Here is a 23,304-nt window from a genome sequence, read left to right as displayed (position 1 = left end):
GCATTACATCGAAGCTGTAGATTAATTTGGAGACAATTGATAACTTAATGATACCAAGTCTTCCAACCCACGAGAGTCCTCTGTCTTCCACAACATATTTAGGGCGTCTGAGACCTTGTTGTGGTCATTGTGCTGTTTGTGTACTTACCTGAGGTATTTCATTTTTTTTTAATGCGGTTATAAATGGTGTGGTTAACTTTTCACTGTAGCAAAGTACATATAACGTGGAACTTTCTATTTCACTCTCTTTTAAGTATACAGTTGAATAGCATTTCAAACATTCTCGTTGTGGGTCGGCAATCTCCAGAACGTAAACGGTTCGGTTTCCAGCTGCTTGTTGCTGAGAAATATGAATTATCGTTGCTACTTATCTTACGTCCTGCAGCCCTACTGGTTCTAGTAGTGTTTCTGTACAAGCCTTCAGACTTTCTACATTGATGATCATGTTGTGTATAAATAAAAGAGGTTTTATTTCTTCTTCCCCAATCTGGAAGCTTTTTATTTCTCCTATTGCCTTAGTGCCCTGACTAGAATCTCCAGTTCATACTCACTCAGGACAGACGTTCCTGCCTTGGTCCTGATTTTAGGGGAAAGTGCTCAGTCTTCCTCCAGTACGTATGACGTCAGCTGTTTCGTGGATGCTGTCTACCAAGTTGGGAAAGTCCTCCTCTACTCCTCGTTTTCTGAGAATTTTTACCAAGATGGTACATTTATCACATGCTTTTTCTGATCTATTGACCCAGTCCTATGGTTTTTCTTCTTTAATCTGTAAATACGGTAATTTGCACTGATCGGTGTTCAGATGTGAAGCCAACTTGGCATTCCTGGTACCAATCGCTGTTGGTCATGGTTTTTCTCTTCCTTGTATATTACTGGGAACGTAGATCTCCTTGTGGGCATGTTTTCATTTCACTTTGCTAAATACCGAGGAGTAGAACTGCTGGTTGACAGGAGAGAGATGTTTAATTAGGTGAGCAACCGCCACACTGTTTTCTTTTCCAAAGTGAGTCGAACCCACTTAGACCGGTGCGCACGCCGCCGGGGAGCCCGGCTGCCCCATCCTTGTCGCTGCGCATCGGTCCTGCACACATTTTAGCCCTTCCCGTGGGTGCGGAGCAGCCTTCCTTCCCCAGAGCTTCTTAAAAAAGGCACACGCGATAACTTGGTGTCGTCTAGTGTCTCCGTTTCTTAGGTTCAGGCTTCCTCAAGCCCTCCTTGGAAGCTGCCTCTTGAGTCATGGTTGCGGGCACGTGTGCCTGTGCCCCTGCACCCAGGCTGGGTGGGCCGGCGGGTCCCGGGGCAGCTGCGGGATGCCAGTGCCAGGGCGGGTTAGAGCGCCTAGGAGCCCTGTTGTCAGAGGAGTATTAGCCGGCGCCGTGCCCTGCCTCCCCTGACCCCTGCCTCCCCGGGGCTCGCATCTGTCTCTCCCTTCTTTCCTCTAACACAAGGCTTGGCAAATATTTTCTTAAAGGACCAGAAAGTAGACATTCCAAGCTCTGCTGTCCACACCTCCTCTGTCACAGCCACCCAACTCTGCCATCCTGTGTCAGAAGCAGCCCCAGACCAAGACGTCCGTGACGGGCATCGTCGCCGTGTGCCAATAAAACTTTATTTACTGAAATAGGCCTGAGAGCCACGGTTTGCCAATCCCTGCCGGAGTGCTCGGGAAACGTCTTCCAGCACAAAGACCATCTTGTCCCAGAGCCTGTGCCTAAGGATGGGGGGCGGCCGAGAGGGAGTGTTTGGTGGTCTTGGTTCAGCCCGTCTCAGAATTCCCACGCAAGTCAGGGAAGGCTGTGAGGAGAGAGGCCCTGGCTGGGGGTTCACACTCAGAGCGGATGTTAGCGAGTGGTGGGAAGTGGGGTCTCTCCTGCACCCTAGTCACTTTCCCAGTTGGGCTCATTCTGCAAGTCACCATTATTGTCCCATCTCGCAGAGAAGCAGAGTGAGGCCCAGAAGGGCTGCTGCGTGCCCAAGACTCCGTGCCTGCCAGGGCCTTCTGTGCACAGCTGTTGACTGAGCAGCTTTGGTGGCGGTTTCCGGGGAAGACAGGCGTAGGGCTGCTTGCATCACGAGCACTTGAGCCCCTGGTTCTGCCTAGATACTGCGTTGGGTCCTGGAGTCACCCGCAGTGAACGGGGGACAGACTGTTAGCCAGGCCGGCGGCTGTAACGGCCCCACAGCTCAGAGACTGCTCTTTCTCTTTGCTCAGAACCCAGTGCTTTCCAGAGGGACCTGGTCCCTATTCTCTGGAACCTCTCTGCTCCAGAGCGTGACTCAGGCCTCCATCCTGACCCCTGCCAGAGTCTCCCCACCCCCACCTGTCAGCCAAGGATGGGGGCACGGAGTACCATGGGTGGGCGATGGCCATCGGCCAAGCCTGGAGGGCCACAGGTCCCTCTGATCCCATTCCTCAGGCCAGAATCACGGCCACGCCGACTTCCATGAGGCTGGGGAGTGTCGTGCATGAACTGTGGCCCCGGGGAGGAGGGGAAACAGACGCAGGTGAGCCCCAGTGGTCTCTGCCACAGCCCCGTGCTCTGGGAGGGCTGGGGAAGTGAGCATCTGAAGCGGGTCAGGCCATATGTGCCGCCCTGGGAAGATCGGCAGTAACCGAGCATTGCGTGTTCCGGGCCGCTCCCGCTGCGGTCCGTGTATGAGTGGTCTCAGTGTCCTTGATGGAGTCTGTCCACTGTGCAGAGGAGGAACTGAGACACAGTGCAGTGAAGTCATTTGCTTTGGGACACACAGCTCGGAAGAGTGGGGTGGGGGTGGACCCAGCCCGCCCGGCTCAGGGGGCAGTCTGCTCAGTTCTGGAGCATGTGTGACAGGGGCTACGGGGTCCTCCCTGGTGAGCGGCCAGTGTGGCCGGTCGGGGGTGGGGGTGGTGCCCAGGCGTTTCTCCTGTGAGTGTGAACGGGGAAGGAGCCACAGGCCCCCAGTCTGGCTTTGGGAGGATGCCCGCTGCCCTGCTCCAGTGTGATTTTTCTGCCGGGGATCTGCTGCTTGGGCCCCCGGCTCCATGTCTGGCTGCTCCTGCTGGTGGCTCACGGCTGGAAGGGCCCGTTCTCCCAGGGCAGCAGTGCCAGGGGAAGGGTGGGAGCGGCCCAGAGCCCCAGCCCAGCCAGCCCACGTGGGTCTTTCCTGCTCACGTTCCCCGGACCAGAGGAGAGGCTCATTTCCTGGTGGGACAGCATTTTCTTGAAGAGGGAGTGGCTCCTGGGGCCCAAGGAGGGTGGGTGCGCCCAGGCATCCAGGCCAGCGGCCGAGGGTGGGCTGTGGCCGCGGGACGGGGGTTACATGGGGCAGGGGCCTGGCATGGGGGAGTACCAAGGGCTCTGGTGTGCCCCTTGGCCGCAGCGAGGCATTTTCTTGAGAACAATACCAAAATGCAGGGCATGTGTCTTCTGAGAGTCGGGGGTCGAGGTGGATGGTTGGTTCACGCAGAGCCCTGGACCCTTGTCCTGCTCCCGGCGTGTCCTCTGCGCGCCCCCTGCACGTTCTCTACACTCCCAGGTTCCTGTGGACACTTGGGTCACGTGTGGGGTCTTCACGTAAGTCTGTGTGCTGCCGAGAGCACTGTGGCGGGAGGCTGGTCTGTGGCTCTCTGACCCCCACCCAACCCTCAGGGAGGCATGGAGCTGGGGCACATGGGCTTCTCCCCACCCGATCTCCCCTACTGCCCCATCTCTGGGGTCCCCTGCTTGCCCGTCCTCCCTGCCCTGCAAATCTCAGTACGTTGGAAGCCTGGGTTCTGGCTGCAGTCAAGCCCTGTGGCCAAGATAGCTCCCTGGGTCAGTGCTCAGGGCAGCAGGGTGGTGTTCTGTCCCTTAGTGTCCCCCAAATCGTCACCCTGGGCCAGTGGGAGGGAGCTCAGGGACACGGCTGTGGGGGCCATGTAGACACCTGGGACCGGGCTGCTGGGAGGGGGCCCAGAGCACATTGGGTGCCTGACCTGTTTGCATTCTAGGGGTCGGGACAGGCGGTGCTCAGTTAACCGGCAAAAGAAGGTCCACACCAGCCTGGCAGATGGTGTGAAGAATCGAGAAGGGCATCATAACGGGGGACGCATGAGGGGGCCTCCAGCTGGTGGCTGGGGCCCTGCGAGGGGGACATTTGCACAGAGTGGCGCAGAGGAAGGGGCCGGCCAGGCGTGGGGGGCTGGAGCAGTGCCTGGGGAGGAGCCAGGAGAGGTGGTGAAAAGTCCCCGGAAGGTCCCAAACAGAAACTGACAGTGATGTGATGCTCTGGCTTCCTGTGGGTGTGGGTGGAGCCGGCAGAGGGGCCGTGGGGGGGACAGCAGGGAGCGGGGGTGGATGGTGGGCATGTCCGGGATGGTGGAGGGGATGGGTCGGTGGTTGGCCCTGCCCCTCTGCTCACAGCTCTTCTGAGCAGGGCAAGGCCCCAGAACCAAGGCCGAGGCCTCGGGCTCCCTGGGCTGGCCCCAGTGGAAGGCTGATGTCAGCCAACCCCACACAGGGTGGAGGCGGGGACTGGGGCCCCAGTGGGTCTCAGAGCGCCAGCCTCCAAGTTCCTGGGCAGGAGCCTGCGTCTGTGCGTGGGGTCACTTCCTTCCCTCAGCCCCCCAGACTCACCAGGAGTCCCACCCTGCACCAGCCGCCCCACCCCCAAACATGCATCGAGGTGAGGGCTGGGAGGGTCCCCATCCCCCACGGACAGGCGGCCCGTGGGGCTCGGCACAGGGCCCACCGGTGACGTGGCTGTTTTTCTCCTGAAACTTCTCTATTCTGGGGGCCACTTAGAAGCGACCTGCCTTCCTGGCCTCCACTTCCTCTGCTGGACCCCAGAGCAGGTTGTGCACCCCACGGGTGTCACAGGGCTGGGGACAGGGATGCTGTGTGCTCGGCTGCCAGGTCTGGAAAGTGAGCAAGGCCTGTAGCCACCCGGACCCCTGTGCTCACCGGCCCCCATGTCCCTCTCAGATCTCACAGCGAGCCCGCCCTTGTCTCCTCAAACAGGCAGGGAGGGAGGCTGGGGCCCAAGGCATGTGCCGGTGCCCTGGGGCCACTGCAAGGCCAGGGCCAGGGGCCTAGGGCCAGAGCTCTCGAAAGCAAGGGTGCCTGGTGCCCAGCCCCTAACACCTATGCACACACACATGGGCACACACCCTGTGACACGCCTCTAGCACACACACAGGCACACCCAGACAGGCATACGCCCTGTGACAGGCCTCGCGCACAGTGCTGGGACCTGTGGGCCAGCCTTTGGTGTTTGAGGAGAGGCCTCTGGGTTGAAACCAGCCCGAGGCAGGAGAAGCTTTTCTTACGAGTGGAAGGTGCTTCGCTCCTTCAGCCCTCAGCCCCACACTCGGTTACCAGCGCGGGGCGTGCCATGTTCCACCGCTAGCCCAGGTCAATGGGAAAAATCGCCAGCATGCTTCCCCTGTCCTGGACCCGAGGTGGGCCACGCAGCCGTCTGCACCGGCACGTTGCTGTGCACACAGGTTCCCGATGCTTTTTGTGGTTGAGTGAGATGTCCGGGTGTGTCCAAGTGCATGGCCAAGCCAGTGTCCCTGTCATGCCTTGAGGCGCCAACCACGTGGCATCGTCTAGCACGTCTCCCACGGCCACGGGTTGTCCGCCAGCGTGTCTGCGGAGCTGGCAGACGGAGGGTCCTCGTGTGGGACCCGAGCCCGTCAGCCTCCGGGATCTCCTTGCCAGCCCCCCTCGGCACAGATGGGGACACTGAGGCCAGAGAGAGTCCTGGCTGTACCTCATTCCCTGGAACGGAGCCTCCCTGAGCATCTGGCCTTTTCTTCCAGATCCCGACTGGGCTTCCTACACCCTGGGGGTGTTCATCTGTCTGAGCTGCTCTGGGATCCACCGGAACATTCCCCAGGTCAGCAAGGTGAAGTCCGTCCGTCTGGATGCCTGGGAGGAGGCCCAAGTGGAGGTATGGGTCTGCGAACAGGTGGGGCCGCGGCGGGTTGTGGGGAGACCCTGCAGTCCTGCTGCTCCCTGGGTTCCCTCGGCACGGCCCCCCAGCTCAGACACCCCAGAGGTGCTCCTGGCTGCTCACTGGGGCCAGTGCTCTGGGGCAGTGGGTGGTGGTGGTGAGGGATACAGGGATGAGGGCGGAGGGGTGAGAGGGAGGGGCTGGGGAGGCAGAGGGGAAGAGGGGTAAAGGCACAGGGTGGGGGAGGGGAGGGGGTAGAGGGTGGATGCGGTGGGAGGGATGGGGATGGGGATGTGAAGGGGGATGGGTGGGGAGTGAGGGTGGGGGAGGGGGAGGGACTGGGGGGTTTGGGGACAGGGCAAGGGGGGAGGGGCGGCCTGCAGGAGTGAGACGTGTCCTGTGCCATTGGCCCCCAGGTCACCTGTCTACGGCGAACCACTTGGCGGCCCTCGGTGTGTTCACAGGCCGCTGTCACTAAGGTCACCTGTAGGACATTTCACCCTGAGAAAGGCTCTAGCCATCACTCGTCTGCTCTGCATCCCTGGAGATGTGCCCACTGTGGGCATTTCTGTGGAAGGCATCGGGCACCGGGGGGCCTTGGGGTCCAGCTTCTTTAACCAAGCTCCCCGCGTCCAGGGTCGCCGGCGTGCTGGCTCATCTGGACTTCGCTCCTTTTATGAGGGGATGACGTCCACTGTGTGGACAGACCTTGTTTTGTCTGTGACAAGCCCCGGGAGCCTTCCCTGAGGCCCTGTGCACACAGGGAGCATGTGACTCAAGGGGGGACCCCCAGGTGGCCAGCCCTGAGGTGCCCCTGAACATGGGGTCCCTGTCCTCCCCGCGAACGCACATTTATTCAACCGGATGCCTGGAGGTTCAGTGACCGCCGGGCAGGTGCTCCTGTGTCCCTGCAGGACCACAGGCAGCTCCAGGAAGCCTGTCCCTGCATGTGGGAGCTCAGGGTCCAAGGCCACGTGACTGCAGTCCCCACCCTAGTGGCTTCTCTGCCTTCCCCACAGGAGACCCTTTGCAGCATCCCTGCACACTGGCCCCTGGGTCCCTCCTCGGCTGTGTCCCTGTGGGGTCGTCATGTGGCATTTCTGGGTCTTGAAGGACACTGAGCACCTTGTGACATGCTTTAGAGTCTGTGGCTTTCTCTGCGCGCCCTTGGCCCCTTGCTTTCTCGTGTTCTTCTATATTTGGGGATTTAACCCTTTGAGGTGGTTGTAGGAGACAGTGTTTCTGGGTCGTCTTTTGACTTTGCTCATGCTGGGTTTTGCAGTGGAAACTTGTTGACTTTGATGCAGTCTCATATGTTGGTCCTCTGTGGTTTTCAGGGTTCTAGGGTATTTCGATGGGCCTGCGCTCTCCCAGGCCGGTTTGACTCATCATGGCATCACTGAGGTGGAAGGCGTATGCCATGTATGATGGGGGCTTCACTACCCACCACGGCTGCACAGCCACCCCCACTGCCCGATCTAGGAAGATTTTCCCCAGACGAGTGCCCCAGCCCCTCCCCCTGCCCCCCACGACTGCCGCCCGGCCCCCGCTGGAGCAGGAAGGTGTGCTTTCTGTCCTGTCGCTGCCCCCTGCTTGTGAAGCACCACATGTCTGGGCTTCATCCAAGGGGTGGCAGGTGTCCTAGCCACACGCCTTTCTGTCACGGAATAATTCCTGCTGTGTGGGCAGACCATGCTCGGCTGCTGTCCCCACCCACCGGCGGTGGCCGTACGGGTCCTCTGTTTTCCACTGCCCTGAATAATGCTGCTGGGAACTGCCCTGGGCCAGCTCGGCGTGGCATGGCTGTGTCTAGTAGGGATGAGCCAGCTTGCCCGGCACAGGGGTGTGGGCCTGCTGGCGCCGCAGGACGGCCCCGGTCCCCCGCAGCCCTTCACGGGCTGGTCTCCGATTCCAGCCTTCCTCACGGCTGCGGGTGGGCCCTGCTGGGGCCTTGACTTGGGTCTCGCAGGCAGTGAGCAGCGGGGAGCAGCTCTTCCAATGCTCGTTGGCCGTCTGTGTGTGTCCTTCGGAGATATGACCGTTCCGACCCTTTACCAGCTTTATTTTTTTTTAAATATTTTTATTTATTTATTCGATAGACAGAGACCACAAGTAGGCAGAGAGGCAGGCAGAGAGAGAGCGGGGGGAAGCGGGATCCCCGCTGTGCAGAGAGCCTGACGTGGGGCTTGATCCCAGGACCCTGAGATCACAACCTGAGCTGAAGGCAGAGGCTTAACCCATTGAGCCACCCAGGCCCGCCCTTTACCAGCTTTAAAAACAGGTCGTCTCTATTCTGGAGCTAGGAGCGTTTACGCAGGATCCTTTCTATGTTCTGGACTTGAGTCCCTCATTGGATCCAGTATTTGCAGATAGTTTTTCTCCTTCTGTGGGTTATCTGTTAACTTCCCTTTTGAAAGAAAATGTTTGCAAAGCTAAGCGTGCCATTTATGTACTCAGGAGCTGTAGGTATGTGTTTGTTACTGAGCTGAGAGTCACATAAACCCACCACGTTAGTGAACAGCCCGGTGGCACTTACCATGTTCACGGGTGGGGCGACCCCACCCACGTGTGGCTCCACGTACCCCCAGCACCCGCAAGGAGTGGCCCTCCAGCCCCGTGGCTGCCCGGCTGCATCCTGCGTCTGGGCAGATGCCCCTTCCAGCCACTGTGCGCCAAGACAGCCACGCACTGTGGCCTTCAGCGGCTGGCGTGTCCCATCTATTGTAATGTTTGCGCGCCCTCGACAGCATCCCTTGAAGCACAGAAGGTTTTAACTTTGATGAAGTTCCATTTTTTTTTTCTTTTGTTGTTTGTGCTTTTGGGATCACATCTAAGAAACCATTTCTTAATCCGAAGCCAGAAAGATTTCCTCCTGTATTTTTCTAAAACCGTTTCTTAAAGTTATACCACGGTTTCCATCCACTACTTTTACTGTTTGATTTTGGAAATCATGTCTTTAATTCAGCTGAGCTTATGTGGCTGAAGGGTTGCGTCCAACAGCACTTTTTCTTTGATGGTTTCCCCGTTTCCTCCCCCAACTCTCAATCAGCAAATGCGCCCCCCCACCCCCCATTGATCTGGACATGCATTAAATCCAGTGTCAAGTATTAGACCTTACTGGATCTGTTTCTGGACCTCTTCCTGGTGGCATTGATTCAGCTCTCCAGTCCGTAACAGGTCTTAGTATCTGGTAGGAAGAGTATTTGCAGAATTTTCTAGAACATTTTTGCTTGTTAATTATGAAATGAACTTTAGAATCATTGCTAGCTTTAAAAATTCTTTTTTTTTTTTGACAACTTCAAAAATAACATAGATCAACATCAGGAGGGAACGTGTGTTCCCCCCTCGCCGCCTTCCGAGCGTGTCTCTGTGCAAGATCTCTAGGGCATCCCTTGGGGGTGGGGATGTTCTATCTCTGTGGAGACTTTGAGCATTTCTCACGAGACTGGCTCTTCCATATTTTGCCAAGATCTTGATTGAGGTTTTAAGATAGAAAAGCAACTGATTTTGAAATTCTAATTTGGTACCAGCCTTTTGCTGAAGTGACTTATTGTCGGTGATTTTTCTCAGTTGACCCACTTGGGTTGGCCATGATCACGAACTGATCATCCTCAGAGCTCAATGCCTTTAGAAGAAAGGCTTTCTCTTGGGGGTGGCGGTGTCATGAAGGAGGCAGGATTGGAGCAGAAAGAGTTCCCTCTGCTTTCCTCGTTTTTGAGGCCACCATGCGTCAGGCCCCGCTGGTCCCCTCCCTGCTCCCCGCACCAATCCAGCCAGAAGCATCTGCTTCAACACACCTAGCACTGCCCCCAGGGCCTTTGCACCTGCTTCCCCCCCCACTTCCTGTGTAGTACTTGCTCCAGCTTCCTGACTCCTGCCACTCTGACTCCCCCTCAACCTTGGGGGAACACAGACCTTTCTTCAGGCCAGTTTCCATCTCAGGGCCCTCAATGGGCCCATTACTCAAGGGCTGCCTATGGGGTGTGGGTCAGAGGAGTGGAGAGTGGGCCTTGCGTGAGGCATGGATGGGGCTGCGTGGGCTGAGGGAGCAGCTCTGCAGCCCCGGGCGGTGTGAGGAGCACCCTGCCCACCCTTCCCAGAGCCCTTGGCAGAACTGCAGGTGCTGTCACTGAGGCCATTGCAAACTGCTTTCCCTGGGGCAGGAGGGGCTGGGGGTGCCAGGGCCCTGGGGTCGGCTGGCCCCTGCCCTGGGCCTGGGCTCTGGGAGCACTGACCCCATCCTCCCTCTGCAGTTCATGGCCTCCCACGGAAATGACGCTGCGAGGGACAAGTACGAGTCCAAAGTGCCTCCCTTCTACTACCGGCCCACGTTTTCCGACTGTCAGTAAGTCATGGGGGGGTCTCTCCGGGGCTGGTGTCAGAAGGAATGCACCGGGAGGGGCAGTGGCTGCCGCCTTGGAGCTGGGGAGGGCGACCAGGTCCCCAGAGCCTGCCACTGGGGTGGTGGCTGGTGGCCAGAGGGAGGGAGGGCAGGGGGGCCCTCCCTTTGGGTCTCAGCCTGGGTCTCCAGGGGCCTCGTGTGCCCCCAGGGGGTCAGAGGAGGACACTGAGCAGCTCAGGGTGGTGCCCAGCCCTGTCCAGGCGCCCCTTCTCCCAGTACTTCTCAACCTCCCGGAATCTCCTCCCTCCCTGGGGGCCACCCCCCAGCACAGGCCCTGCCCCTTGGGCATTCCCCAAAGCCCCCGACTGCCCTGTGTCTCCTGGCTGGAGTCCCTGGTGGCTCAGCCACGGCTTGGAGACTAACAGCCCTTTTTGGACAAGGGTGCTTCCAGGGCCCAAAGGGGTTGAGTGAGTTTTCTGGGGTGACACAGAGCCCAGCAGACAAGCTGGTGAGAACCTGGGATGTGGGCTGAACACTGGGCATTCCCTGCTCCTGTCCACCTGCCTGGGGGCGGGTTTCTCCTTGGAAAGGAGGGTGAGGACCTGGCCCACCTGCCTACCGGGCCGGGGAGATGCTGCTGCTGGCTGCAGGGTCTCTGGAGACAGGACACCTTGCAGGGACCCACCCTGGTGCAGGTACCGGGTCGCATCTTGAGCCTCCCCCTGCCACCAGCCACGCCTGGACTCAGGGGAAAATCGGAGCCTGAGGCCCCACCTGGCCTTCTTGTTCCGAATCAGTGAGGCTGGGCAACTATTTCTGCAGCCTGATTTCATCACCTCGGCCACAGGCTGTGCTCTGCGGTCTGCCTATCTGCATGCGTGCTCTGTATCTCCCTTTGGAGTGGGTGACAAGGGACAGCCTGACCCCAGGCCGTGTCCCGGCCACGACGCCCGGCAGGTGCCTCTGTGTCCTGGTCCCTGAGACGAGCTCACAGAATCTGCCCCTGCGCTGTGTCCGGGTAACTGGGCAGCCTGGGAGGGAGCAAGCGGACCCTGGGCCGTCCTTGCCTTCCAGAAGCCTCCACGAGGTGAAGGTTTGCGGGAGCTGAGCCTGCCGCTGTCCTCATGCTCAGTAGGCACTTAGGTGTGCCCAGGCCAAGCTCCCGAGGCCCAGGAGGATGCAGATGCCTACAGGGCTGGGGTCCAAGCCCCTTGCAGGAAGTGCTAATTGATTGGGCAGCGGCGAGGCCGGTGTGTGGCAGCCGACACTCCGAGCTCAGTGTGGGGTGCCCTGCGTGGTGGGAGGTGTCATTTGAATCCCTCTGTGCAGCACCCCCAGAAGGGCACTGTTGGAACAGGGGTCTGCCGCGGGCTCCAGGGAGGCCCCCTGGGGGTCCTGAGGACAGAACCATGGGATGTGTGCCCTCCCCCCACCTCCCATCTGGGGCTTGGAGCCCACGGGCGAGAAGGTTGGGGGACAAGGTCATGTTCGTGTCAGACAGTGACTCAGGGAGAGGTGGGGCCCTGGGCCCCCTTCCTGTGTTCGCCCCACTGCCCTCGGGTTCAGCTCTGGTGTCGCGGGAAGGTCAGGAGGGCGCCTCTCGGTTTTGCTTCTGTGGCGAGCCTGGCCCCCCTGCTTCCCTTGCAGGGGCCTGGGGGAAGCCTGGAGCCCTCGGCGGGCAGGACTCCCAGCTGGACGGGCCTCTGTGCCCGCTTCCTGGGGCCGGGGGAATGAGCGCCTAGCTAGGTCGGCTCGCACAACAGAAATGCACTGTCTCACCTCCTGGGGGCCAGTGGTCCAGGTGTGCGGGGCTCTAAGCCCAGGAGGGGACTCAGCCGACGCGCCCCACTTGGCCGTCCCATGTCTGCCCAGACCCTCTCTCTGGGGTCGCCCCCATTTTCTGGCCTGACACACTGCAACTCACCAATCCACAACCGTCTTCCTTCCAAACGGACCCATCTGCAAGGGGCTGGGGGTTAGAACGCCAGCATATTTTTGAGATTGGTGGATGCAGTTCAACCCATAACGGCCTCAGAAATCCGGCAGTTGAAATGATAGGTCTGGGTTCACCTTGGAGTGTTCAGAGGGCGTGGGCGGGGGTGGGGCACGGTGGGCGGGGCACGGTGGGCGGGGTACGGTGGGCGGGGCCGTGGGCTCAGCACTTGCGGAGGGTGTATGGTCCCTTTCCCCGCGGTACCAAGGAAGGGAAAGACACTACCGGGGTGAGCTATCCACCCTGTGGAAGGGGAGACCGAGGCGCCAAGGGCAGTGACCTCCCCAGGAGGGAAGGCCCAGGCCTGGGACTTTGGGCAGAGTGTCCTAGAGCATGGGACTCAGAGGCTGATGGAACCAGGGGCAGGAGGGCGGTCAGGAATGGCGGTCAGACGCCGGCACCAGACACCACAGCCAGTAAACAGCCACGTTTTTGTAGGGGTCCTGCTGCAGCTTTGGGGGGTCGGGGGATGGAAGGGTCCGCTGCCTGCCTTGCTCTGGGGGCACCCCCGACAGGCTGTGTGAATGTGGGAGGTGGGCTCTGGGGGTCGGAGCAGGGCAACTCCACGGCGGGGCAGGGTTGGGGACCACTACACACCAGGGCGGTGGTCACCCCACTGAGCTGGCCGCCCCCTGCCCTCCCAGCTCCAGGCTACCTGTCCAGCCCACATCCCAGCTCCGCAGCTGCTCTGGTTTCAGGGGACCCATGCTGACCCCAAGACCCTGGCGGGGAGGCAGTGAAGGCTGTTCCCCCTAAGTTCCCAAGAGCACAGGGTGGGTCTTAGGTTCAAGAGCAGCATCCGCCGGGGCTCTAGGGCTCCCTTGTCATGAGGTTTGGTGGAGAGTGGGAACCCCCTTCGATGCTGGTTTTCCCTGGTGGAGGAGGCGGGGCCGGATGGCTTCAGGGGGTCACCCTGGCCATGTCGGGGCCCCTGGTGACTGAGAGGTTTGGGATCTGTGTGCTGAGCAGGGTGGGGACTCCCCGCTGGTGGCTGCTGCCCAGGCTCTCTCCTACTGTGGCTGAGAGCCTCTGTGCCAGGCTCGGGTGGGGCCTTGGGGGCCGGCGTCCATGCAGAGGCACTGGCCTGGGCCCTTGTGGATGCCCTGCATGACAGGGTGTGGACAAGGCCACGGAAGGGCCGTTAGCTGTCTGCATCCCAATGACATGCCAGGACTTGGCTCGCACACGTGTCAGAGCAGCCGGGCATGTGGGTCCTGTGCTACAGAGAAGCAGGTGTGGGAGGGAAGCTCCCTCCCCGGGGTCCTCTAGCTAGACTCTGTCGGGAGTTGAATGGTGTCCCCCAACAGGCAGGTCAGGTCTGAACCACAGGACCTATGAAGGGCCCTCATCTGGGACCAGGGTCTTTGCAGATGAATTAAAGGGCCCGGAATGAGGGCATGTGGGTTCCAGGCGGCAGAGCTGCGAGGGCGAGGGCGAGGGTCCTCAGAAGAGGAGGGAGGGGTGCTGGGACCCAGGGAGGGTCTGCGCAGAGATGTGCAGAGACCGAGGACCCCGGAGGAGGGCCTGGTTCTGCACCTGACCTGGGGCCTGGGGACCCAGAAGATGGTAAATCCCAGGAGAGGGGCTCAGGAGGCGGCTTTCAGAGGCCCCTGGGAGCGCCGGTTGCGGGTGGCCCCGGGACCATGTGCACACCCACAGAGCTGGGCCCCCAGATCCTGGTTTGGCCGCACGGGCCCCGCATGAAGCCTGAGGTGGCCTGTGTGCTGCATTCTGTGTGCCTGCCTGGGCGAGAACGCGGGCCGGGCTGGAGTCCCAGACACACCTGGGTCCAGAGCCGAAGGACCCCTGAGGGCTTGAGCGCTCTCTGTCGTGATGCCTGCCAAGCTGACATGACGGCGATGTTGGAACGACGGCCAAGGCGGCTGTCTGGGGACAGGAGGGGTTGGCACCGCTGTGAGAGTTGGAAGATGGGGGCCCGGGGGCTGCCGGTGGTGCTGAGCTGGGGATCAGTGAGGGTCTCATCAGCACTGGAAGAGCCAAGGCAGGGGGGCCACGGAGGGCTCTGAGCGGCTCCAGAGAGCAGACCGTGGGGGTGGCCCGGGTCAGGGTGGCGGCAGGGACAGGAGGCCGAGCTGAGCCCTGAGGTCTGCCGAGGTACAGGGCGTAGAGCGTGAGGACCTGGAGCCCAGGGGTCCATGGCGGGGGCGGGGGGGGGGTGCAGGGCACAGCAGCCGTCCTCTGCAGCCACTGTATCCTACCTGAGGGATACAGCCAGAGGGAGGCCTGGGCGGGGATGGCAGGGACTGAGCTGCGGGAAGACATGGGCACGATGGGCAAGTGCCACAGCGAGGGTGAACCGCAGGCGCCACTCTGGTCACAGAAGGCCACACCTGCGGCCACACAGCCCCGCCCACACAGCAGGGGCCTGTGTCCTCTCCGGGGTGTTGGTGGGACCACCTTGGGAGGGACTGTGAAGCTCTTTATTTGACGCCTTCCTTGACTGCATTTGCTCATATGTGAATTAGGACTTTTTAATATTTTTTTTAGCAGTCTCTACACCCAACATGGGGCTTGAACTTCCAACCCGGAGATTAAGAGCCGCTCACAGCAGCGACTGAGCCCCCAGGCACCCCTAGAGCTGATGTGTTTTCAAAGATTTATGTTTACTTTAGCATGTGAGCAAGGGGAGGGCAGAGAGAGCAGCTCATGCAGACTCCCTGCTGAGCGAGAGCCCCACGCAGGCACGCGACCCTGAGATGGTGACCTGAGCTGAAATCGAGTCAGATGCCCAACTGACTGAGCCCCCCAGGCACCCCAGCTGACTTGTTTTTAAGGAGAGGTTTTAGTAGTAAAACTATTTGGCAGACAATTTTAAACGTGAAAGCTGGCAGCCCTTTAGCTCCCCTTTCCGAAGGTGGTGGACACGCATGTTGCCCACGGGGCGCCAGCAGCCTCCAGGAGCCCTGAGGTCCAGCCCAGCATGACGCTCTCTCTCCTCCCAGACTCCTGCGTGAGCAGTGGATCCGGGCCAAGTACGAGCGACAAGAGTTCACCCACCCGGACAAGCAGGAGCCCTACTCCGCAGGTGAGGCCCGGCACTCTGTGCCCCCCTGGTCTCCGTGCCTCTCCCTCTGGCCCTGCCTGTCTGTCCCTGTGCCTGGGTCTCTGTCTCTCTCTGTCTCTGCCTGTCCTTCTGTCTCTGTTTCTGTGTATCTCTCTGCCCTTGTCTCTCTTTCTCTGTTCCTGTCTCTTTGTGTCTCTGTATTTCTGTTCCTCTCTTGTCCTCTGTCCCTGTCTTTGTCTGTGTCTCTGTCCCTGTGTCTCTCTCTGTTCCTCTCTGTGTCTCTGTCCCTGTCTCTTCCTCTGTCTCCATTCCTCTTTCCCTGTCCCTTTGTCCCTGTCTGTCCCTGTGTCTCTGCCTCTCTGTCCCTGTCTGTCTGTCCCTCGGTGTTGGTCTCTGTACTCCTCCTCCCCAGTCCTGGCACTGACAGATTCATTTCAAATCTGGAGGAGGGGCTAATTGGTCTGGGCCCATGTCTGGTCCTTCCGACACCCAGCTTGGTGGCCTTGTGCTCAGGTCCCACAGCCCTCAGCAGCCCAGCTCAGACGGGGCGGGTGCCGTGGGGATAGCAGGGCTGCACTGGGCACCCTGGCTGGTTGGGGAGGTGGCCCTGTGCTGGGCTGTGTGCAGGGGGAGCAGTTGCTGGTGGGAGGGCCTGGGCCCAGGTGGTACTGAGTGGGCACGCCATGGGGCCCAGTCACGGAGGCTGGGAGGTGGGATATGGGCCTGCCTCTGGGTCCTGGAGCTGCCCTCTCGGGAGGAAGCAGGGTCTGGGTTCCAGAAGTAGGGGGTGCACACAGGGCAGCAGCACCGACAGACCTCTCCCCTGCATGATTGGGTCCGTTCCAGGTGCGAGGGCCTGTGAGGGCCAGGTGTCCCCCTCAGCCTCCTGCCCCCGGAGCTCTGGAGGTGGTACTGACCCCCTGACGAGCTGGGGTCCTTCCTGCCTTCCTGTCCTGGGTCCCCCAGTAGAAGGCCTTCCTCTAAGCTCCTGGTGCCATCAGCCACTGTTCCTCTCAGGCAGCGGTGAGACGTCGGGCTGGGGACAGAGGGGACGGCAGGAGGGACATGGGGTAGGCCCTGAGCCAGGGGCTCGGAGCCGTGGCTTTTCTGTCAGCCCCTCCAGCCCTCCGGGGCTCCATCCCACCTGCTTCCAGCCAGGTCTGCCGCAGCCACCATCCTGTGGGGAGGGGCCCGCTGGCCCCAAACGGCTGCTCGTGGCAGAAGCCTCCCTGGTGCCCCCCATGTGCCCTCCTGGGGCCCCACGCCCCACAACCTCTGAGGCCTGGCCAGCCAGGTGCCTCTAGACCCAAAGCCCATGCAGCGCAGGGGTGGCAGGGGGCAGGCCCCCAGCCCCACGGAGCTCCCTGCCGCCAACCCCAGTCTGGCGGAGGGGAGGAGCAGGGGCACCGGGGACACCCCCGAGGCTCCCTGACCCTGCGGAAGCACCAGGGGATTCCTGTGGGCTCTTGCTACTGTCAGAGCCCTGTCCCAGGCAGGGGCAGGACATGCCCACCTGGCCCCTCCCACGAGGAGGAAGGGAGAGGGTCTCAGGAATGGCTCCGGCCCTGGGAGCCACGTGAGGCCCACGGCTTGGAGAGGCCACGGGGACCTGCAGGGGGCATGGTGGGCGTGGGCCGTGCCACCCACAGCTTGTCCCGCCGGGCCTCCCGCGAGCAAGGGCTCCAGGCACCAAAGCTGGATGTGAGGGCAACAAGACGGGTCACAGAGGAAAGGCTGTGAGCTCTGCCTGTGGCAGGCGTGGGCCAGGGAGGGAGGAGGGCTTGGGCCTTCTGACAGCAGAGGGAGGTCCACTGTCCGAGCAAGAAATGGGGAGAGGGGGCCATCAGCGGGCGAAGGCCCCAGCAGGACAGGTGTGGTCTGGACCACGCCAGGCACCAAAATCCGAGGAAGCTGTGGGGGTGGGGGGGAGGGCACACGAAACATGCTTATCTGGAAGTATCTTCCCCTGGATGTGCCCTGGGCTGGAGGAAAGGGCCCGGCTGGCCGAGAGCTGCCGGACCCGCCTCCCCTGGTCTGGACGGGGCGCCGGTGCCCGGACTGTAGCGTTCCTGCCCAAGACGCACAGCTTCGCCTTGGCCTTGAGGAGACGCCACACAGACCCCACCGGAGGAACCCTGAGCAGAGTGACTGACCAGCAGTCCTCGGGAACGTCAAGGTTGAGCAGCGTCCGGCGTGTGTGCTCAGAGGCGTCGTGGGGCAGACGGGAGTGGGAGTAGTAGTGTCATCCGGGGTGACCACCGGGCTTGGGGCCCTGCCATGGCTTCTCTCAGGTCGTGTGCCTCAGAGCGCCGACAGGCCAGGCATCAGCTGGTGTCAGGGAGTGAGGGCCATGGGGAGGCTGCAGGGCCCGGGGCTCCAGGGGGCACCAGCCTGGTGCACCCTGCCCTCGGTCAAGGTCACGGGTGTGTGGAGAGAAGGGCCCCCGCCCCGGCCCAGCTCACAGGGGTGACCCTGGAGACAGCCGCTCCTGGCTCCCTCCGCACACTGCCCCGCCTCGATCCACAGCCTCAGTGGCCGCCTTTCACAGACCAGACAATGCCCCCTGTTGTCCCGAGGGCCAGGCCGCCTAGGCCGCCCCCAGTCACCAACAGACACAGCACTTCCTGGTGAGGTTTCGGACCCCCTCCCCCTGCCTCCTGTCTGTGCAAAGCCGGGCTGGTCCCAGAGCTGCCGCCCTGCCCCGCCTTTGTCCTGAGTTTCCCTGGGGTGGGGTGGTGCGGGTGGACAGAGAGCCCCAGAGGGCTGCGGGGCCAGGGCTCCCTGAGGGACAGAGCCCGCCCCCCCCGTGCCTCAGTTTCCCCTTCGGGGTCGTCGTTGGAAACACTGACGTCAGGTGTGGGGTGCCCAGCGTCCCTGAGGCATCCCTGGGATGGCTAGGGCAGGCCTAGTCAAGGGAAGGCGCTGTGGGGTTCAGCCAGATGTGCTTCCCCGCCCTCCCACTGCTGGATTTGCTGTTGGCCACTTCCTGGCAGCGTCTTCTGCGTGGGGACTGGGTTTGGGGCACATGGACTTGGCCATGCAGGAGGTTGTGCTGGGCCCCCGGGTCAGCCTCTCAGGGAACAGAACCTATAAGCCTGAAACCAGGTCCTGGTGCTTCTGGGAAGGTGATCAAAGTGGGCCTCAGTTTCCCTGGTGTCTCCCCAGGTCCTGGCTCTATGCCCAGAGGACACCTTTTAACCGGCATCCCCTGGCAGAAGCCACATGGCATGGGTGCCTGTCTCTTGCCCTGGGAGGGCAACCCGTGGTGTGAGCCACCCAGGGAGCCCTCCTGCCCCTCAGAGCAAGGCCACGTGAACATGGATTTCTGGGTCGTGTGTGAAGCACGTGGCGGTTCCTCGTTGATTGAGACGGGGTCTCGAAGTGACCCCACCGTCCTGCAGGGCCTCCGGCAAAGGGAGCGCCGTGCCTGTGCGTGTGCCTGCGCCTGGGGTGGGCTGTTTCGTGGCAGGGTTTGGCCATTTCTGGGGGAACAGTGGCCTCCGGTCCCCACGGACAGTGCTGAGGTTCCTTGTGCTTCCTCTAGGTGCTCCTCAGGCAGGCTTCCAGGAGGAGGCAGCCGGGGAGGCCCCAGGGAGCAGGGCGGCCCTGCCAGCTCCCAAGCAGGTGCGCCTGGCACGCAGTGGGTGCTGGCTTGGGGTAGGGCCCAGCATGTAGTAGGCGTGGGCATACCGTAGGTGCTCAGTGAATGCGGAGTGAAGCATCTGACCTCTGCCCCGGACTGGCCGCTCCTTTGGGAGGAAAGGAAATGGCCCAGCTGCAGGCCTACGCTTCAGGAGGCACCGCTGGGTCCTGTCCAGTGCGAGCTGCTGGGGGAGACCCCTCTGGCAGGGGTGCGGTCGGCAGGGGCGTGCGGGAGGGGGGCAGCACAAAGACCCTGAGGCTGTATAGACGACAGCATGGAGCCCTAGAGTCCGCAGGGGCCCCCCAGTGTGACAGGCAGGCCGCTGGCTCGGGCGGAGGGCCAAACGGGTGTCCCTTGGATGGGGCCAAGTCAGGGACCCTGGCCAGCGCCTTTCTGAAAATATTGCTGCCACTGTCGCGGTGCCTGAAATTAGGCCTCCTGGCGGCTGGCTGGCGGGTGCACACGGCCCAGGAGCCAGACGGACTTGGAGCCAGCACTTCCCTCCACCCGAGGCTTCCAGCCCAGCCTGTGCCAGTGGGAGTGTGGGGTGGCCGGCCGGCTGTGCCGTGTCCCCACCCCCGGCCCGCTGCCTGTCAGGGCCTGAGACGCTGCTGCCACCTGCTGGGCCCGGCAGTCAAGGCAGGCGGCAGGGGTGGGGGTGGCTGGGCAAGGGGGCCTGCGGGCCAGGAGTCCCAGCCAGTGCCGAAGGTCAGTGCTGGCTAGCAAGGTGACCTTGGACCAGGACCTCGCATCTCTGTGCCTCAGTTTCCCTCCTGTACAAGGAGGATGCCGACTTGGAAGTCCTTCTGGGGCCACCAGGGCTCATGTGCTTGGCCAGGGCCTCGCCCTGGGCACCGTTCAGAGGTACTGGTGGGTCCCCCCCTTGCAGGTGTCAGGGCTCCAGCAGCTGTGCAGAAGCTGCCCGTGAGCCCTCCCCTGTGTCCATGGCGAGGCCGACCTGCAGGCCAGCGGACTTGGGCTTCAGCCTGGGCGGACTGCTCATGTGCTCGTTCAGGGTAGGCCCCATGTGGGCCTGAGGACCTGGTTGGTGGTGGCCCTGCTCCCTGTGCACAGAGCGGGGCTGTGCCTGCTGCTGCTGCTGTACGCAGGGGGCCCAGGGGTCCAGGCTCCTCAGCATTGGGAGGGGACAGGCCCCATCTGGTGCTGTCCCACGACAGACTGAGAGGCACCAGCTGCCCCCTCCCCGATGCCAGGCTGCCGCCTCTTTATGGCCGCATGTCTCAGAAACAGAAAATAGCTCCTTGTGTCTGTGGTGTCAGGGAGGGGCTGCCGGGCTGCAGGGGCGGGGCATGGATCAGGGCCTCGAGGGGGCGTCCGGCACGTGAGCTGGCTGTGGCTGTCAGTCTGGGCTCTGCCTCGGCCGCACAGCCTGCACCAGCACGGACCGCCCATCGGGCCTAGTCTTCTCCTCCCATCGTGGGCTGGCCTCGGTGGGCGCCGCACAGCGCTGGGAGCCCCTGCTGCCGTGGGACGGGTTCCCTGGGGTGGGGGGTGCCCTGAAACCCAGGTATGACTGCTGGGTGGTCTGTATGGAAACCACAGACCCCGCCTGTGACCTGCGAGGCCCCGAGGAACACACCCAAGGAATGTGGGTGTCCCCAGAGCTTTGGTCCTGGTGGGCATGTTTGAGCTCGGAGTGCGGCAGCCGCCTCTCCCGCCCCAGCCCTGTGGAGGGACAGTGTGGGGACACACAGGTCAAGCTCCTTGGGCCAAGGTACTGGAATGGGCGTCACCGACAGGAGCGTGATGGGAGGAAGTCACGGTGGCACGGCAGCAGTAATCCCTTCTGACAGCTGCAGGAACAGCAGGCCACAGGGCTCATGCCTCCAACCTGCAGCCTGACTGGTGCATCTGAGCTCGGAGCCCCACAGAGTCAGGGGCTGGAGTGGAGGGCTGGGCAGGGCCGGCTGCTCCCCGCACCTCTGGTTTCCATGCTCCCTTCTCCTTCCCCCTTCCAAGTGCGAGGACCCCTGCCTGTGATAGCCTTGGCCCCCCACCCCCGGGCAGTTCAGGACCCTTGCCTGTCCCCAGACATATTTGAGTCCTATCCCTGTGCTGCACTGAGGACTTGGCTGTGGGCACCTTAGTCTGCTCTGCACCCACCCTGGCTGGCCACACAGGTGCACCTCACACGTTCACCATGGGCCTGCACACAGGGCAGCACACCGCTCCCCGTCCTGTGTTTGTTATGGGATGTCTCCAGAAAGAAGGAAGACACCCCAAGCGGCGGGGGGCAGCTGTTGGAGCAGGGGTGGCCTCGGGTCCCAGCGCCGTGAACGTGTCGGGCCTGCGCCCACCAGACTTCGCAGCCCTGAGGCCGACGGGTCCCCGGGCCAGCAGTCTGGCCAGCTGGCTGGAGCCCTCCTGCCTACACCCTCTGTGTGGGTCAGGACAACAGCCTCCACTCTGGTCCACTCTGACCCTCTGACCCACGCCTGGTCTCTCCCCAGGATACCGAGAAGGCTTTCTCTGGAAGCGGGGCCGGGACAACGGGCAGTTTTTAAGCCGGAAGTTTGTGCTGACGGAACGGGAAGGCTCGCTGAAGTATTTCAACAGAAACGATGTGAGCGCAGCACAGGGCCTGAGTGGCTGAATGTTGTCCCCAGCTGCCCTCAAGCAACGCCTGGCCTGGAGTGGCTGCCCCCTCCCGTGGGGACACCTGTCTGTCCACCCCTTGGCCACAGTTGCTCCCTGGGGCCAGGTTTGGTTTGGTACTGCTGGGACTCCCAGGCCTGAGAGGGTCATCCAGGCAGTGAGGGGGAAAGGGCAGGTGGGCTCCGAAGGCCGTGACTGGCCCGGCCCTGCCCCCCACAGACCAGCTCCAGGTCAGGACATCCCCAGTGACAGAGGCAGAGGGCATCCGCAGGGCAGTCCGCCCATGGAGAGGAGAGCCGGGCTGGCAGGACAGGAGGGGGTGGGGCGCCACACCAGACAGGAGTGGTGTGCCGAAGGGGAGAGGAGCAGTCTGCCTAGGAGTTGAACATACCCCTTCCTCGTCCCCGGGGAGGGCGATGCTGTTACCCTAGACCTACAGATCAGGAAGCCAGGCCCAGAGACGGTAAGTAACTTCCCCAAAGCCACACAGCACTGCCGGCACCCACAGGCCCACCTGGGGCTAAGGCACGGCCTTGCTTCCAGGCCAAGGAGCCCAAGGCTATCATGAAGATCGAGCATCTGAACGCCACCTTCCAGCCCGCCAAGATCGGCCACCCCCACGGCTTGCAGGTCACCTACCTGAAGGACAACAGTACCCGTAACATCTTTGTCTACCACGAGGACGGGAAGGTGGGTGCCCGGGCTGGTTGGTGGGGGCAGGGAGCTGGAGCGCCCCACCCTGCCCTCCCCTGCCGCGGAGCAGACTTGGAGCCCACGGGGGAGAAGGTGATAGGCTGGGGCCGCGTGTGCCATGTCCTGCTCTGTGGCCGACACACCCGCCTCCCTCCCAGATGCTCTGCAGGGCGAGGGGGCCAGGAGTCCCCCGCCAACCCCGCCAGATCTGTCTATTCGGCACGGGTGGCCCCTCCTCCTCATCACTTGGTTTTCCATTTTTACCTCTGCAACATGGCCTGTGAGTTAAAAGGCGAAATGTGTCTGCGACATTTTAGAGACAGGGTCTGGCAACCTTTCTTTGTGTGTACAAATAACCTAAAACTCACCATTATCATGATGTTCAAGCATCTGGGTCTGGGCACATGCATCGTGTAGCTGTTCCCCCACCGGCTCCAGAATGTTCTATCCTGTCCCCGTGACGCATGGATCCCTACCTGCTCCCCCAGCCCAGGCCCCGCTGTCTACCCTTTGTGTCTGTCAGCCTGACAACTCTGGGTCCTCGTATCCGTGGGGCCCCCGGGTATGTCTTTCTGTCTGGCTGGGGTCCTCGGGGCTCATCCCCACAGGACAGGGGTCTGGCTGCTCCGAGGCTGAGTGGTCTGTCGTGTGCACGCAGAACAGTCTGCCGGCTGCTCCCCTGACGGGGAGAGGGCCTGCTCCCACCTGGTGGTTTCCTGATGGCTGCCGCTATGAACTTGGGCTACAATACCTCTGAGCCCCTATGTTCAATTCCTGTGATTATGTGGCCAGAGGTGAAATTGTGGGATCACTTGGCGATGGTTTGGTTTTTTTTTTAAAGATTTTATTTATTTATTTGACAGAGAGAGAGGTCACAAGTAGGCAGAGAGGCAGGCAGAGAGAGAGGAGGAAGCAGGCTCCCTGCTGAGCAGAGAGCCCGATGCGGGGCTCAATCCCAGGACTCTGGGATCATGACCTGAGCCGAAGGCAGAGGCTTTAACCCACTGAGCCACCCAGGCGCCCTGGCGATGGTTTAATATTTGGAGGACCCTCCCCCCTGCAGTCCACACATTGTG

At 61.7% G+C, this 23,304-nt stretch overlaps 1 protein-coding gene across 1 annotated transcript in view; it reads left to right on the top strand.

Moving 5' to 3' along the window:
* The window catches only part of ADAP1 (ArfGAP with dual PH domains 1), a 48,980-nt gene that overhangs the window by 19,208 nt on the left and 6,468 nt on the right, over positions 1-23,304 (top strand). The window contains exons 2-6 of the mRNA XM_032327751.1: positions 5,783-5,913; positions 10,170-10,261; positions 15,215-15,297; positions 21,391-21,503; positions 22,079-22,225. Of these exons, the coding sequence (XP_032183642.1) occupies positions 5,783-5,913; positions 10,170-10,261; positions 15,215-15,297; positions 21,391-21,503; positions 22,079-22,225 (566 nt within the window). The remainder of the gene's footprint in view (positions 1-5,782; positions 5,914-10,169; positions 10,262-15,214; positions 15,298-21,390; positions 21,504-22,078; positions 22,226-23,304) is intronic.

Source organism: Mustela erminea, chromosome 20, assembly GCF_009829155.1.
Source record: "Mustela erminea isolate mMusErm1 chromosome 20, mMusErm1.Pri, whole genome shotgun sequence".
NCBI classification, from domain to species: domain Eukaryota; kingdom Metazoa; phylum Chordata; class Mammalia; order Carnivora; family Mustelidae; genus Mustela; species Mustela erminea.
The sequence above is the reverse complement of the archived record's forward strand: the minus strand, read 5'-3'. Positions and strand labels throughout refer to the sequence as shown.